Source organism: Alligator sinensis, unplaced genomic scaffold, assembly GCF_000455745.1.
Source record: "Alligator sinensis unplaced genomic scaffold, ASM45574v1 scaffold1216_1, whole genome shotgun sequence".
Taxonomy (NCBI): Eukaryota; Metazoa; Chordata; order Crocodylia; family Alligatoridae; genus Alligator; species Alligator sinensis.
This window is the reverse complement of record NW_005842018.1, coordinates 2306861-2321170: the sequence shown is the minus strand read 5'-3', so window position 1 is coordinate 2321170 and position 14310 is coordinate 2306861. Positions and strand designations below refer to the sequence as shown.

General features: G+C 43.4%; 1 protein-coding gene across 2 annotated transcripts in view; it reads left to right on the top strand.

Annotated features, from left to right (window-relative positions):
• CAMK1D (calcium/calmodulin dependent protein kinase ID) overlaps window positions 1-14310 on the top strand; it is a 262311-nt gene that overhangs the window by 228068 nt on the left and 19933 nt on the right. For both annotated transcript variants that reach the window (XM_025202299.1, XM_025202300.1), the window contains exons 7-8: window positions 4115-4227; window positions 5948-6026. In XM_025202299.1, coding sequence (XP_025058084.1) covers window positions 4115-4227; window positions 5948-6026 — 192 coding nt within the window. The remainder of the gene's footprint in view (window positions 1-4114; window positions 4228-5947; window positions 6027-14310) is intronic.

Sequence of the window (14310 nt, the reverse complement as noted above, 5' to 3'; positions counted from 1 at the left end):
CGGCGTGGGCCCCCGCGTGTCCGCGACCAGCCTTCCCAGCGTCTCAGCTATGATACTGGCCAATTCTTTCAGCAGCCATGGATAGAGGTCATCCAGGCCTGCTGACCTGTACCCATTCAGCTCCTCCAGGAGCTCCTTAACTGTTTCAGAACTAGCCATAGGCGGACTCGTGCCATGTGGACATCCGTCAATGATTGAGGTGGAGGCTGAGATACGAGATACTGGGTCAGATGCACCTGTGGTCCATTTCCTATGTGTTTGTGCATGGTTTGTAGCACACTTTGAGAAAGACTGAACCTCAAATGGGGTAATCAGTATTACAGCTCCTGCCGGGGCCTGTGCATCTCTATTCTGCACCCCTCCCCTTCCCACATGGGCAATATTTAACTGCAACAGCCTGATCCTGCTGCTCTAGGTAGCTGAGGCCACTACACCTACTTAAAGACAGAACATTTGTCAGCCATAAACAGCTGTAATCCATAGCGGCTCTAACTCACTCTTGTACTGCTGCCAAGGTAATTAGCATACCATGTATTTTAAAAGAGTTATTACTATTGCTGGAGCAGACTGACAGGAGGTGCACACACAGCGCTAAGTTCTCCCTGAGATGGGAAGGAGTGCAGAACAGCAAGGGTCTGGGTTTACTGTTTTCCCAGGGACTTTTATTTATTTATTTATTTATTTATTTTTTAATTGAGGGTGCTGGGTCATGTAGCAGGTTGGCAGAGAGCTAGGGAGCCTGTTTACATGAAGGTTGCTGAGTGAAATCTAACCCAAAGCAGGAGTGACAAAAGTGCCCGTCCAGAGTGGAGGTGGAGCGAGATGGAGGTTTCAAGTCTGTACCTGGTACACTGGCCCCTGCATCCGGAGCCCTGTCATATTGTCATCCTTGCAGTAATGCCAACTTGGAGCATTCCAAAATCATTAGATTAGTTTAAAAACTATAAGATTTTTTTTAATGCAGAATTTGGGTTCTTTTGACTTGCTTTCTGATTTCTGACCATAAGCTTCTTATTTTTAAATGTATTATTAAATAAAAAGGGATGTTCTCATGTAATCTTGTGACTCCAGCAGCCACGGGTGGATCTAGAATTTTGAAGAGGAGGGTGCAGATGGTGAGGTGCAGCCTCACGTAAGAAATAAACCAACGGCTTTACTAATATGCTAGGGACATAGGGCTGTATCGTTCAGTTTAAGATTGAAGCAGAAACAAATATAACTGCATTGGAATGAGTTACAAACAGTCTGCAGGGCTGTGAAATAGGAGCTTCATTACCAGGAGCAACTCACAGACCGCAGAACTGCAGAACAGAGGATAGCTTGATTGTTGTAATATCAAGACCATTAAAAAGAGGAGAGGGTCATTAAGATATGACACCAGTTTAGCTCACTGCTCCAATACCAAAAGATTACATATCTGTTCCTGTTCCTACTGAAATCAGCAGTAAAGCTCCTATAGTAAAGTAAGGACTTTGGCTCCTGGGTCTAGCCTCTGGGCTGGTAGAAGCTAGAACAAGATGGGAAGGAAAATGAGTGGTCAGACTCCTACAAAGAGGTTTGGGGAACAAAGCCAAATAATTGTACTGTTTTAAAGAGGGGATGGAGTTGCCAGATTTAAAGCACTCCAGGCACTGCTCCCAGAACTGCTTAATCTGTCCACGCCTATCACATGGTAAGTCAAAGTTACACTGAGACAGCTTGCCGCTGAATAGAACAAGATGAAGTTACTGCAGTTTAGCTGCAGTTACTGCAGGATAGCAGCAGACTGACTAAACAGTTACAATCCATTGTGTCTGCTGCCACACTCTCTCCCTAGGGTATCTCTGTACCTCAGTTTCTTTTCTGTCTCTCCTCCCTCTCTTCTGCATCCATTTATTCTTAGTTTCTTTTTTGTCCCTGTGACAGTGGGATCTGAGATTTGATATTATATAAAATGCATATTATGTATGTTAATATCCTTATGCAGTCATATGATTCTGCAGAGCGTTATCCTAGCAGTCTTACTCACTGATCAGGTCTGTGACATTTTAGGTCTTGTTTAAATGCAGAGATTTCAAGGTCAATTTTGAATTTCTGTTCCAGCCTTTGGCACAAGCCATGAAATTTCCCCCAGTGATTCCAGCCTCAAGTCCCATAACTATTCACTGAGCTAGATCATGCATTTCAGCAAGTCATCCAGTCTTGGTTTACATGTGACTGTTTGGCGTCAGGCTTTCTTATCTGCCTTGACGAGGTCATCTGTCCAAACGACAAGGAGGGCTGTCTGTTGCAGAGCACATCTTCTTTGAAAGATAAGGGGCCAGATATCCACATCAGTTATGCCACCGTGTATTCAGAGCAACACCATAAATTTCAGGGATGTTACTCCAGATGTATACTGATGGAGTAGAGATCAGAATCTAGCACAATGTTTGAAATATTTATAAAGCAAACTGTTGGAGTCATGTTGTAGCTGTGAAAGTCTGGGAAATATCCAAGAGGCAATGAGTTTCATAGAATCATAAAAAATTAGGCTTGGAAGGGTCCTCAGGGGGGTCATCTAGTCCAACCCCCTGCTCAAAGCAGGACCATCCCCAACTAGATCATCCCAGCCAAGGCTTTATCTAGCTGGGTCTTAAAAGCTTCCAAGGATGGACAGTGCACAACCTCTCTGGGTAACCTGTTCCAGTGTTTCACCACCCTCCTAGTGAGAAAGTTTTTTCCTAATATCTAACCTAAACTTCCCTTGCTGTAATTTGAGATCATTACTACTTGTTCTGTCATCTGCCACCACTGAGGACAGTCCAGCTTCATCTTCTTTTGAACCCCCCTTCACATAGTTGAAGGCTGCTATCAAATCCCCCTCAGTCATCTCTTCTCCAGACTAAATAAGCCCAGTTTGGTCAGCCTTTCTTCAGACGTCATGGTCCCCAGCCCCCTAACCATTTTCCTTGCTCTCTTCTGGACTCTCTCCAATTTGTCTATGTCCTTTCTGTAGTGGGTAATATCTTTATCACTAGGTTTGTGGATGATATCTTGTATTTCATTCTTCTCCAGGTCAAAGCAAACTGAATCTTTAGCATTAACAACATATCCATACTTTTACTGTATTAAGTTGGTTGAAGGTAGAAGATTGGCTCTATGTTATAAATAACATGAGTATTTCATTTCTTACAGATTTTCTTTTCCATTTGCTCCTGCAGTTGTTACAGAGTAATGTTCCAACTAAATCCTTGGTCTGTTTATAATCTCTGGCTCTCTGTGCTTAAATACTGTATCAAGGTTGGTCAATCACAGATTTAAGAAAACATTAGGGAAAACATTACACTATTTCTGTATTAGGCAGACATGCAAAAAGAACAGTTTACACTGGGCCCCAGAGATACACGATGAAAACTGGTGAAACTCAGTACAGGCTTCCTACTTGGAGCGGAGCAGATGAAAAGGCCTCTTCTACTGTGAATAGAAAGCAGGTTGATCAACTTCTGAAGTAAATATGTTCTTTTTCCAAAATGATGTCCAGACCTGTATGTACAACAGGCAGCTGGGAGAATCCTGGAACATTTTAATTAAAATACAGGTGCTCATCTGGTTTAACTATGCAGACAATGTTTTATAAGCTAGTAATCTTGCTGCTGTGCTTCCAAAGTGTCTGATTATAAATACTTGTCAGGAGTTTTGCCTAAGGAAGGAGAGAACAGGATTTTCAGGATTGGGTCTTTTATCATCCCGATACAAAAGACAGAACTTCAAATGAATTGTTTGTAGTTTTTTATTAAATGTAATTTGTTAGCGCCTAGATCTCTGACGATGGGAGCTGTATAAATATCGATGCCTTTACACCTGCAAGAAGTTGCCCAAGTAGTAATGGATAGTAACAGGGATGGATGAAGCGATCTTGGTTATTATATCTGATTATGTGGAACCACTGGCCAGATACGCATGTGCTTGTTTTCCATAGAGAACTTCCTCATACAGCTTGTTTTCTTGGGTCCTGCACATGGCTCAGGGCTGGAGGTTTGAGTGTTGCACAGATTTTAGTCATAACCATGAGTACTTTCTCCTCCTCATTCCTTACCTTCTCCACAGAAAAGACCAAAGAGTTTTAAATCCCATGTTCTGTTTTGCGCATTAGGCTCTGTGGATATCCTCCCTTCTATGATGAAAATGACTCCAAGCTTTTTGAGCAGATTCTCAAGGCTGAATATGAATTTGACTCTCCATATTGGGATGACATCTCTGAGTCTGGTAAGAAATCAATGTAACTGCAGTAGCCATGTCTTGCATCTCCCTCTATATCACTGAATATTTCTACCATATGTACTTTCTTAGTGCCATAGTATAGAGATCGCCCAGTAATTGGAGGTCAGTGGGAACTATGTGTTTCTCCAATCCCAGATTGTTTTTTAAGCATCAAGGGACATTATTTCTGTGTGAGTCTCAAATTAGGTATTGTCTCATCCCAGAATAATGCCTAAAGCATTACAACTGGGCTTGTTGGAGAGTGACATAAAATAGGAATTAGGCCTTCAGCCCCAAGAAGACAGACTGCTTTAATTTTTCCTGCACATCAGAATAAAATACAGATGTTTTCATCTGTCTCTAATAATAGAAAACAAAATAACTCAGCTGTATTACTGAATGTATACCGCTGGTCTGATTGATGAATCTCTGTAATGTAAACAGGAAAGAAACAAAACCCAGGATTTAATGGCTTTCGAATGAAGCAGGACTAAAGCAACAGGAATAAAAGCAATTGCCAAGTCCCTGGGAAGGGAGGGTTTAGGGTTCAGTAGTTTTAGCACAAACCTAAAGTTAGGATTCATAAGTCTGAGACAGCTTTGCTGTGCAGACCTGAGCACATCACTTTGTCTGGAGCTTTGGCCATGTCCAAAATGGGGATAATGACATTCTTTTTATCTGGAGCTCAAGAGGGCAAATCAGTGTTCAGGAAACTTTCTGATAGTATGAAATGAAAATATCTCTAAAAGTACTGTTATTACCTTATTACTAATTATGAATATAGTCAGGCTTTCTTAAAAAGGGTTTTTTTTAATTGACGATATAATTTTAACTTCTTAGCGTGACAAGTTTTCATGCTATTTAAAACCAGTGTTCATGCCACTGCAATGGGCTCCTTAGAGGGAAGGGAGATATTCAGAAGTTCCTAAGAGGAGCACAACTTCAAGTCGACTCTAAATCTTTCAGTGGCTTTTGGAAATCTAGATTTAACTGACTTGAGGAAATTCATTCCACATCTGGCCTCTCCTATAGACACCATACACCTTGGATAACTTCTGTGCTATGACCCCTGTTCCCCTCATTTTAACATCCCCTGAGAACACACTCCCCCAGGTCCAAGTGAGTTGATAACAAACTCTACAAGAATGATAGTGAATGTTATTTTTCAATATAATAAAGATAACAGACCCAGTCAGGTGTGAAGTTATGTGAAGTGAATGGCGACAAGCTTGTGAGACAGGAACCTCTGAGTGTTTCCACCGCAACCCATTCCTACCTGCATTACAGCAATAATGTAGCATAAGCTCTTTGTGTCAGGATCTGTGTCTGTTTTTGCCATCTGTGCAGCTTTTCCCATGCTTGTGGGGCATCCTGTTAATTAATAATTAGATGGCTTAAATATGTGCTTGAAAACTTTATTGTCTGCCTGGCCATCCTAACACAGAGTTGGGCTGGGATACTGAGTCATCTTGGAACCTCCGATTGATAATTGGCCCCCGTGTCTCTCTTCTTGCTGTTCGCCATCCCTTTTTTCTTGCAGTCCCATGAGCAGCGCACGTCATTTTGGTGAGGTTCCTCTGTGCAGGTCAGTGGGTGGGGACAGTCACACCACCTTATGGTCCATACACCAGTATCATTTAGATGGACATGACCTCTTAGACACCACTTCACATTGCCTTTTCAGACTCTGAACCTATTGATTTTAGTTACTTTGTCTTTTATGCAGCTAAAGACTTTATACGGAACTTGATGGAGAAAGACCCTAATAAAAGATACACCTGTGAGCAGGCTGCCCGGCACCCATGGTAAGTAGCTAACTTGTGACTTCTGTTGTGACACCTCAAGAAATGGTTTTACATTACATGTTTGAAGAAGACAAATGCTGGTTCCACCATGCTGTACACTTGCCTTTGTTGAGTGACACTCTCTCTGATTGCTCCAACCCTTGAATTTGTATGTCAGCCCTCCCTTCTTGTTCAGCTACATCTGAAACTGTGCCCTCTGCCTGCAAAGATGTGATTCAATTTAAGTTTGTGCATAGTCCCATTAAATTCATTGTCTAATTACTCAGTCAAGTATTGCTCTCAGTTGCTAACATTACCACAGTGGGTTTGCATCAGCATAGCAGCATTAAAAATCAATGTTTCTAATGTTAGGCAACTACCTACATATAAGAATTTCATTAAAGTAGAATCGAAACACATCACAACTGCCCTGTGGAAAAGGGAGGTATCACCCCTATTTCACAGGTGAGGCAGATGATACAGCCTGTGTGATTGGCCCAACATCATGTAGAAATTAAACCCAGATCTCCTAAGACTCATGCCTCTACTCTCCCCACTAGGCTCAGGGTGACCAAGACATGGCCTGTGGGCTGAATCTGGCCCATGAAACAGTGTCATCTGGCCCATGGAGCTCCCCAAAGGTCGAGAAATTTGACTGTGTGGCATGTGCTGGCAGTGTTAATTACCACAGCTCCTGGAGCAATTAACATTGTCGCTGCTTGCCACACCACCAAATTTCTGAATCCATGGCGAGCCATGCAGGCCAGATCTGGATCACAGACCCACATCACCTAGCCCATGGGACTGCATGCAGGGCTGAGAATTTGGCCACAGGAGGAGCAGTGGCTCCTGTGGAAATCACAGCAATTAATATTGTCGGCACCAATTTCCAACCATGTGGATCAGAAGACATGGCCCTGGACTCCAGATCCAGCTTGCAGACCAGCCCTGTGCCGCTTATCTCACCCACAAAGTCAGAGCAGTTGGGCACCACTACACCAGGTGATCTTTCCAGCCGCATACAGAATTAGGGCCCTTCAGCACACGAGCCATTACTTGTCCTCAGAGGCACTCCTTTTGGGCACTCTACAGTAATGAAACTGCAGTGCTGGGGATGCTGGACCTGATGGCTGCATTTTTGCACTCGGGGTGTACAGTGTACTGTATATCCCTGTTGTTGCAGCTGCAGAAATGTTGTTCATTTCTCCAGTTTTCATGTAGCTGTTTGGATGGTCCAGTTATCTATCTATTCACTCACACCTCAGGTTCTTGCTCATACTCTCAGCCATTCATAAGACTTCTAAGCTTGAATAATAATTAGTTCAGTGGTTTGATGTTCTGCCAGCTGCACCTAGCAGGGGAGCTTGAGCACAGCGGGACATATTCTGCACTTGATTACACTGGACAGTCCTCCAGTGCAACATTGCACAGACTGCAGCCATGTAAAAGCACGGGCATAAAATGAACTTGAAGAGGGGTGATGGTAACCCCCTTTTGCAACAGATAGATATCGCTGGAATGTGTAAAATCATTAAGATCTCTGCCACAGCAAGATACGGGATACTAGGCCAGATGCACCTATGGTCCATTTCTTACGTGTTTGCACGTGCTTTCTAGCATGCTTGTGTGTTTCTAGCACTAAAACATGAAGTGATTTGTACTGCACAGTTTATAAATTATACTGCTTAGAAAAACACCACGTTTACCTTGCTTGCAACCATGTTAACTGTTAGCAAGACTTCTGGAAAGACAGAACAAATAATGTGGTTTAGATTCAGGGGAGCTGTGATCCTTCTCTAAAATTCACTGGTTTGTCTATATTTCATTGCCACCTTCAGTATATAAGACAGCATGATAGGGAAATCTCAGTTTTTACAGTAGGAAACTCAGTCTGCAGCAGATTATGAAGTTTTGATGATAATCTGATTACAAGGCACATTGCAGTTGCCCAGTGCTTATTAACCAGAAGATAACATTCATGAACATTCATTTTCATTCCCCCCCCGATAGCGTGTTACATTATGTAACATAATGAAATGAGGCATAATTTCATGTGTCCTATATGAGGGCACTTCATCCCAGTGCGCTAGCACATGTCAGACAAGGTTGGTTTCCTTGCTGATTGTAGTTCCAAAAACTAGGGTTATAATTTGCCCTCATCATTGATTAATGATGTGGGACTTTTGATGCAGAGCAATAGACTGTAAATGTGATAGTCCTGGAAGACTTGATGTAATGACTGTCATATCTAATGTGCCATCCCAGACATTGACTGCAGACTGGTTGTGATTACAAACTATTTAATTACAATTTAGAGCCCTTAAAAACACAGGAAGAAAAACAATAAAAAAAGAATAAAGCATTAGGCATGGAAGATGCTTTGCAAATCATTTGGAAAACAAATTATTTGTCTTCCTCCTCCTCTCTGCCCATTATCCTAAATATGGTAGAGATGCATATTAGCAATATTGATGGCTGACTTGAGCATGCATGAGAAATGTGGAGAAGTCAAAATATAAGTAATTGCAGTTCCCCTGTGTCCCTTTGGTAACTATCTATTATCTTTGTGACAAAAAGGAAATTTGGAAAACTCTGTCAGAGGCTTTTGTAAGAGGCAAAAAATAAGTGTTTTTTAATCATGAACCTGAGCCCCAGGAAAGAAACAAGTAGTAAGATTTGACATTCTAAACACAAAGAAAAGGACACGAAATGCAACTCCCAGTAGAGACCTGGGTGACCGTGCATATTTCTGAAGGACAGTTTCCCCAAGTTATTTCCAAGATACACAACATATGTGAATCCAAGTCCTGGCCTGGTATCATCTATGTTGGTTGCTGGAATACAGCAAAGAAACGTGGCAACTGCATCACGCAGCTCTCGAGTCCTCCGACAGGAACATAATGATACAAAATGTTTTCATTCCTTTTTTTTTCTTTTTATTTTGCATGTCATGGCTGGAGGCCAGTGGAAAATCATTGACTGATCCATAATATTTGATGTTTTCCACAGAATCCAAGCTTCCACTTAAAAACAAACAAAAATACATTTTTAGCCATTTCTGTTGCTGCCAGGCTGGCTTTACAAGGCAGTCATTTATTTATTCATAAAGCCCCTTCCCAGCTATGTGGACCACAGCTTACGGTTCAGCCCAAGAAGCAGAGTTGACAGAAACGTTAATTTATGTGCTTGGTCATCCAGTCTTTCCCCACAGCAGGGAAGTTTTAAAGTATGAACTTCCTTCCCCCCTCAACCCAACATCCCACTCCCTGAGCCATTAACAGCAAAGCACAGCTGGGAGCTTAAACATGTGCATGGTAGTGCAACAAGGGTGGAAGAGGCAGCCTCATAGTAAAGCAAAGTCAAGAGATGTGGGTTCCAGGCCAAGTTCTTTCCCAGACAGTGTGCTCTTGAGTAAGTCATTTAATCTCTCTTTCTCTCTCTCTTCAGCTTAACATTATTACCTCAACTTAAAATAAGGGCGGTAGCTATGCACTTTACTGAATGGCTATGCACCTAAACCACTAATGTGTCATGCCTTTCCGATAATGTGTCATGCCGGGCCAGTCTAGAATGAACCAAACATGCACTTGTTTTGTGCCTTCTATTTTGGACTTCCTCTGTGGTGGTGTGATTGTGCCTAGCAATCCTCCAAGTGAATTTTTCTTCCTATTTAGGGTTTTCACTTGTTCCTTTGCTATTCCAAACTCTGCAATAAGCAATCTTGCCTTCAGTTTGAAGGCAAGGGACAGTAGCCTCTTGATTTATTGAGTTACCTGACAGTGGAGAGGGAGAGTCTTTGTGATGTCAAGGTCTCCAGATTTCCTTTGGGAATTCAGCTGTTGTCTGTGTGACTGGAAGGAAACATATCATTGTGTCCAATGCCTGGACATTTACAGGACTCTATGAATGGAAGTCAGAGTCTGTGCCTGAGGCCTTATCTTCCATTGTGCCACACTGTTATAATGTGATGTAAAATAACAACTATAGAGGGAGAGCTGTGCAAGTTTTCAAATGTTTAGTCAACTTTAAGTGCTCTACTCATTTGGAAAACTGACCTTCTAAAGCGGCAGTGCTTACTTCTCAGGGTAACGTTGTGCCGAGTAGAGACATGCATGAGTCCAGGATTTTGCATGAAGATCCCATCAGAATGAATGATGCTTTTCTGCAGGCTTTATAGATGCAGACATACTCTAATGAGGAGCACTTACCCTGGTAAGCAGCCCCTTCATAGGACTCTCACCTGAGAAAAAATCAATTCACGTTTAAAGGATTGGGTCTGTAGAAGAATTTGAAAGGTAGAGCATCATCTGTCACAATACAGATTGTAAACTCTTGGGGTAGAGTATAATCCTGGGTCCCTTAATGTCAATGGCATTTTTACCATTGACTTAAATGGGGCCAGGATTTGACTCATTCATAGCTGGACGTACAATATGTGGTCCACTCTTGACACTATACAAATGATAAATAATTAGTATAACAGATGAGATGTTTCCATGCAGTGGCATTTCCCTGCTGTTTTTCTGACAAGTACAGGTCTCTGGGACCAGCCACAAGTAATTAGGCAGAAATTCTCCAAATAAAGAACTACTTTACAAAACATGTTCTTGTATGATGATGAATAAAAGCATTTTTAATCTATTGTGGAGAAATGCAAGGTGCTATACCTCAGGAGGAATGTTCAAAAACACAGATATAAATGGGTGACACCTAGCTGGGTGGCAGCACTATGGTAAAGGACTTGGAAGTGTTGATAGTCCAGACTCAATATGAGTCTGCAGGATGATGCAGCTGCACAAAAGTTGAATGCGGTTTTGGGCTGCATCAATAGAAGCATTAGGTGCAAGACACAGGAGGGGATAGTGCCTCTCTGCTCAGCACTGGTTAGGCCTCATCTGGTGCACAGTGTGCAGGCCTGAGCTTTCCACAGAGACACCAAATACGTGGAGGCCTGAGGGCCCTGGCCCCCCTTAGGAAGAGGACTGTCACCTGAAATGCATAAAACTTTCCACATGACCATTATTTTAGCCCCCCCCCCCCCAGCAAAAATAAAAGTCAGGGAAATGCCATTGCGTGGAAACATCTCATCTGTTATACTAATTATTTCTCATTTGTATAGTGTCAAGAGTGGACCACATATTGTACGTCCAGCTATGGATTAGTCAAATGAAGCCTATGGCTTCACATTTTCAAAAGGATGTGGAGAGTCTGAGAGCATCCAGAGACGGGCAATAAAAATGCTTAAGGGCAAGACAAGTCATGAGAAAAGGCTGAAGGAGGTAGGCGTGTTTAGCTTGTGGAAAAGGCACTTAAGAGGGGACATGATACTTAAAGGGCTGTCCTAAAGAAGCTGTCTTCAAATACTTAAAGGGCTGTCCTAAAGAAGTGGGAAAGCACCTCTTCTCTCTTGCTGCAAAGACGAGGACGTGGACCATTAACTTGAAGTTGCAGCAAAGTAAGTTTAGATTGGATGTCTGGAAATCTTCACTGTGAGAATAGTGAGGCAGTGGAAGAGACTGCCTGGGGAAGTTGTGGCTCCCCATCCCTGGGGGTGTTCAAGAAGGGTTGGGCCAGCCACTGGTCAGGGATGATCTAGGCGTAGCTGTGCCTGTGTTCTACTATAGGCATGTCCCGTGCTTCTGGGCTTTGCTGGTTGTCCCCCCCTGTGCTTCCTGCTGTGTGTATTAGGGTGTTTTTAAGCCTTCCTCAAAGACATTAGGTGTTGGTGACAGCCAAGGCTGGGGACTTTGACTGGGCTGTACCAGTTCTCCTGCTGGGACCAAACTGGAGGTTCCTGACTAGAGGGTCTTGCCCCTCTGCTCAGGGTCAGACCGATCACCGTATTTGGGGTCGGGAAGGAATTTTACCCCATGGTCAGATTGGTATGGACTGTGGGGTTTTGCCTTCCTCTGTAGCAGTTGACGTGGACTTTACCTGGAATCTCTTGAGAGGACGTTGCTGATGTTTCATAGAAGCGGGACGTTGGCTGCCGTGGTTCCCCTGCTTTACCTGTGACAGGTTATGGTGTTAGGTCTGTCTTGTGTCAGGGCGGATGATACTCCTCTGTAGAGTTTAGATTATGGTTTGTATGAAATGGTTTGTTTAGGGATGAACCTGCCTCAGGAAGAGGTTGGGCTACATGACCTTGCAGGAGGTCCCTTGCAGCCATACTTCTCTGTGAGTCTATGATTTACCTGTGCCAAAGACCACTACCTGGCAGTAAGAAAGATTAAGTTATTCTGATACTGTTTACACAGAGCAATAAGTCTCTTCAAAGTGACCTGTGATTTTTAACCATCACTTTTCTCTAAGACATCCCAAGGAATTAGGAAAATTAAAGGCCTCAGCTTTCAAAATACTAAGATTTGAGTCTGGGTAGGCAGCTGAACAATCTCATTGAGTTGGTGAAAATACTGCCAGGCTTAAGGGTTTGTACAGGACTGGGGCAAAAGGAATGAAAACTCTTCATTCCAGCGGCCCATTTTTTTCTGCTCTGTATCTGCTTCTCATATGCCTACATTTATGCAATGTTTTTCTATTTATAATCAAATGGCTTTGGCAGGGAGACTGCATGTTAAACTTAAAGTTGGCAGAAAAGGAGGCTAATAATTGCCATGAAGTATTGCAGCAGAAACAGCTCAATATGTAAGCCCTGTTGGTAGAGGTGATTACACCCCAAACTGCATAATCTGCACATTTACACAGATTTCTCCAGATTAATCTACAGGTGATTTATGCTGTCTCTTGTGAGGGCTATTTATTTTACAGCCTACCTTTCACATAGGCTTTCACTGTTTACGATGTGCGGCCAGGGTATAATGTGCGGTTTAGTCATTCCGCTGTGACTGTTCCAGCGTGATATGGAAAATGAGGGTAACAAAAGAAGGGGGGGTATCATTTGCTTCAGCTTGATACATTTTAAAGTTTCCTGTGCTTGTATTAATGACGGCAATTACATTTATTAAATATATTGTCGCAGCAGCATTCTGGTCCTACCCTAAGCCACATAGCTCAGACTGTAGCCGTTAAAAGCAAGAGGGAGAAACCCCGGGGCCTGATTTTTCCAGCTGCAGGATACACAAAACTCCTATCGAAGTCGGTGCCATCATACAAAGTCGTCTCAACTCAGACTCCATCAGATGGTTCAGAGAGGAGGGCAGCAGATCACCTACATGTTTCTTAAAGAGAAAGGCTGGCCCTGTTAGGTTAGATGGCTAGCCTGGGGCCAACACACTTACAACATAATGTCGGGCATGTCCATCCATCTGTCCGTATTTTTAATATACCTGTATAAATATCTCGTGTTCTGGAAGTGGCTGTGTATAACTTGGGGTGGGAGCGGGGGGTCAGGGGGGGTCACTGCGTGAATCCGACTGTAACTGAATAACCAGTCCGGGTGAAGCACAACTGGTCTGACTGTTGCAGCCACGTGGGAGCGGAGGGAAGCTGAGCGCAGGGAATGGCAATAGTGAGGGCCGTTCCAGGAGGCTGGGCTTTTGGCTGGGTCCGTACCTGCGGTGGAGGACTCTGAAGCCATAACTTTTAACTGGAGTGGGTTTGATTCATTTTTTATTTTCCGGGAGGGTCTGGATTTTAACTTTTTTTAATATTGCAAATTCTTTGTAAGAGAAGGAAAAAAGGAATTTCTTCCCCTCAATGTGACATTGGTGAGGCTGCAGCTGGCGTACTGCATCCAGTTTTGGGCGCCACACTGCAAGAGGGATGTGGATAAAACTGTGAGAGGGTCAAGAGGAGGGCCACTCATATGGTTAGGGGTCTGCAGGAAAGGTCCTACAAGGAGAGATCGAGGGACCTGGATCTCTTCTGCCTCCATAAGAGAAGGATGAGAGGGGATCTGCTGGCTGTCTACAAATTCGTTGGGTGGGGGGGTGCAAGGAATAGTAGATGCTCTGTTTACCAGGGCGCCCCTTCGAGTAACTAGAAACAACAGCCACAAACTGATGGAGAGCAGATTCAGATTAGACATTAGGATGAAATTCTTTACGGTAAGGGTTACCAGAATCTGGAACGGGCTTCCACGGGAGGTGGTGCTCGCCCCTACCCTGGAGGTTTTTAGGAGGAGACTGGACAAACACCTGGCTGTGGTCATCTGACCCCAGTGCTCTTTCCTGCCCAGGGGCAGGGGGTCAGACTCGATGATCTTCCGAGGTCCCTTCCAACCCTAGAAATCTATGAAAGGACCAGATCCAGATTGGCTTCATAGGTGCCTCCATTTATGTTTCTGTATGCCTAAAAATTAGAAGATTTGCCCCAGAGGGGTGATACAAATAGAAGAGCCGGGCCT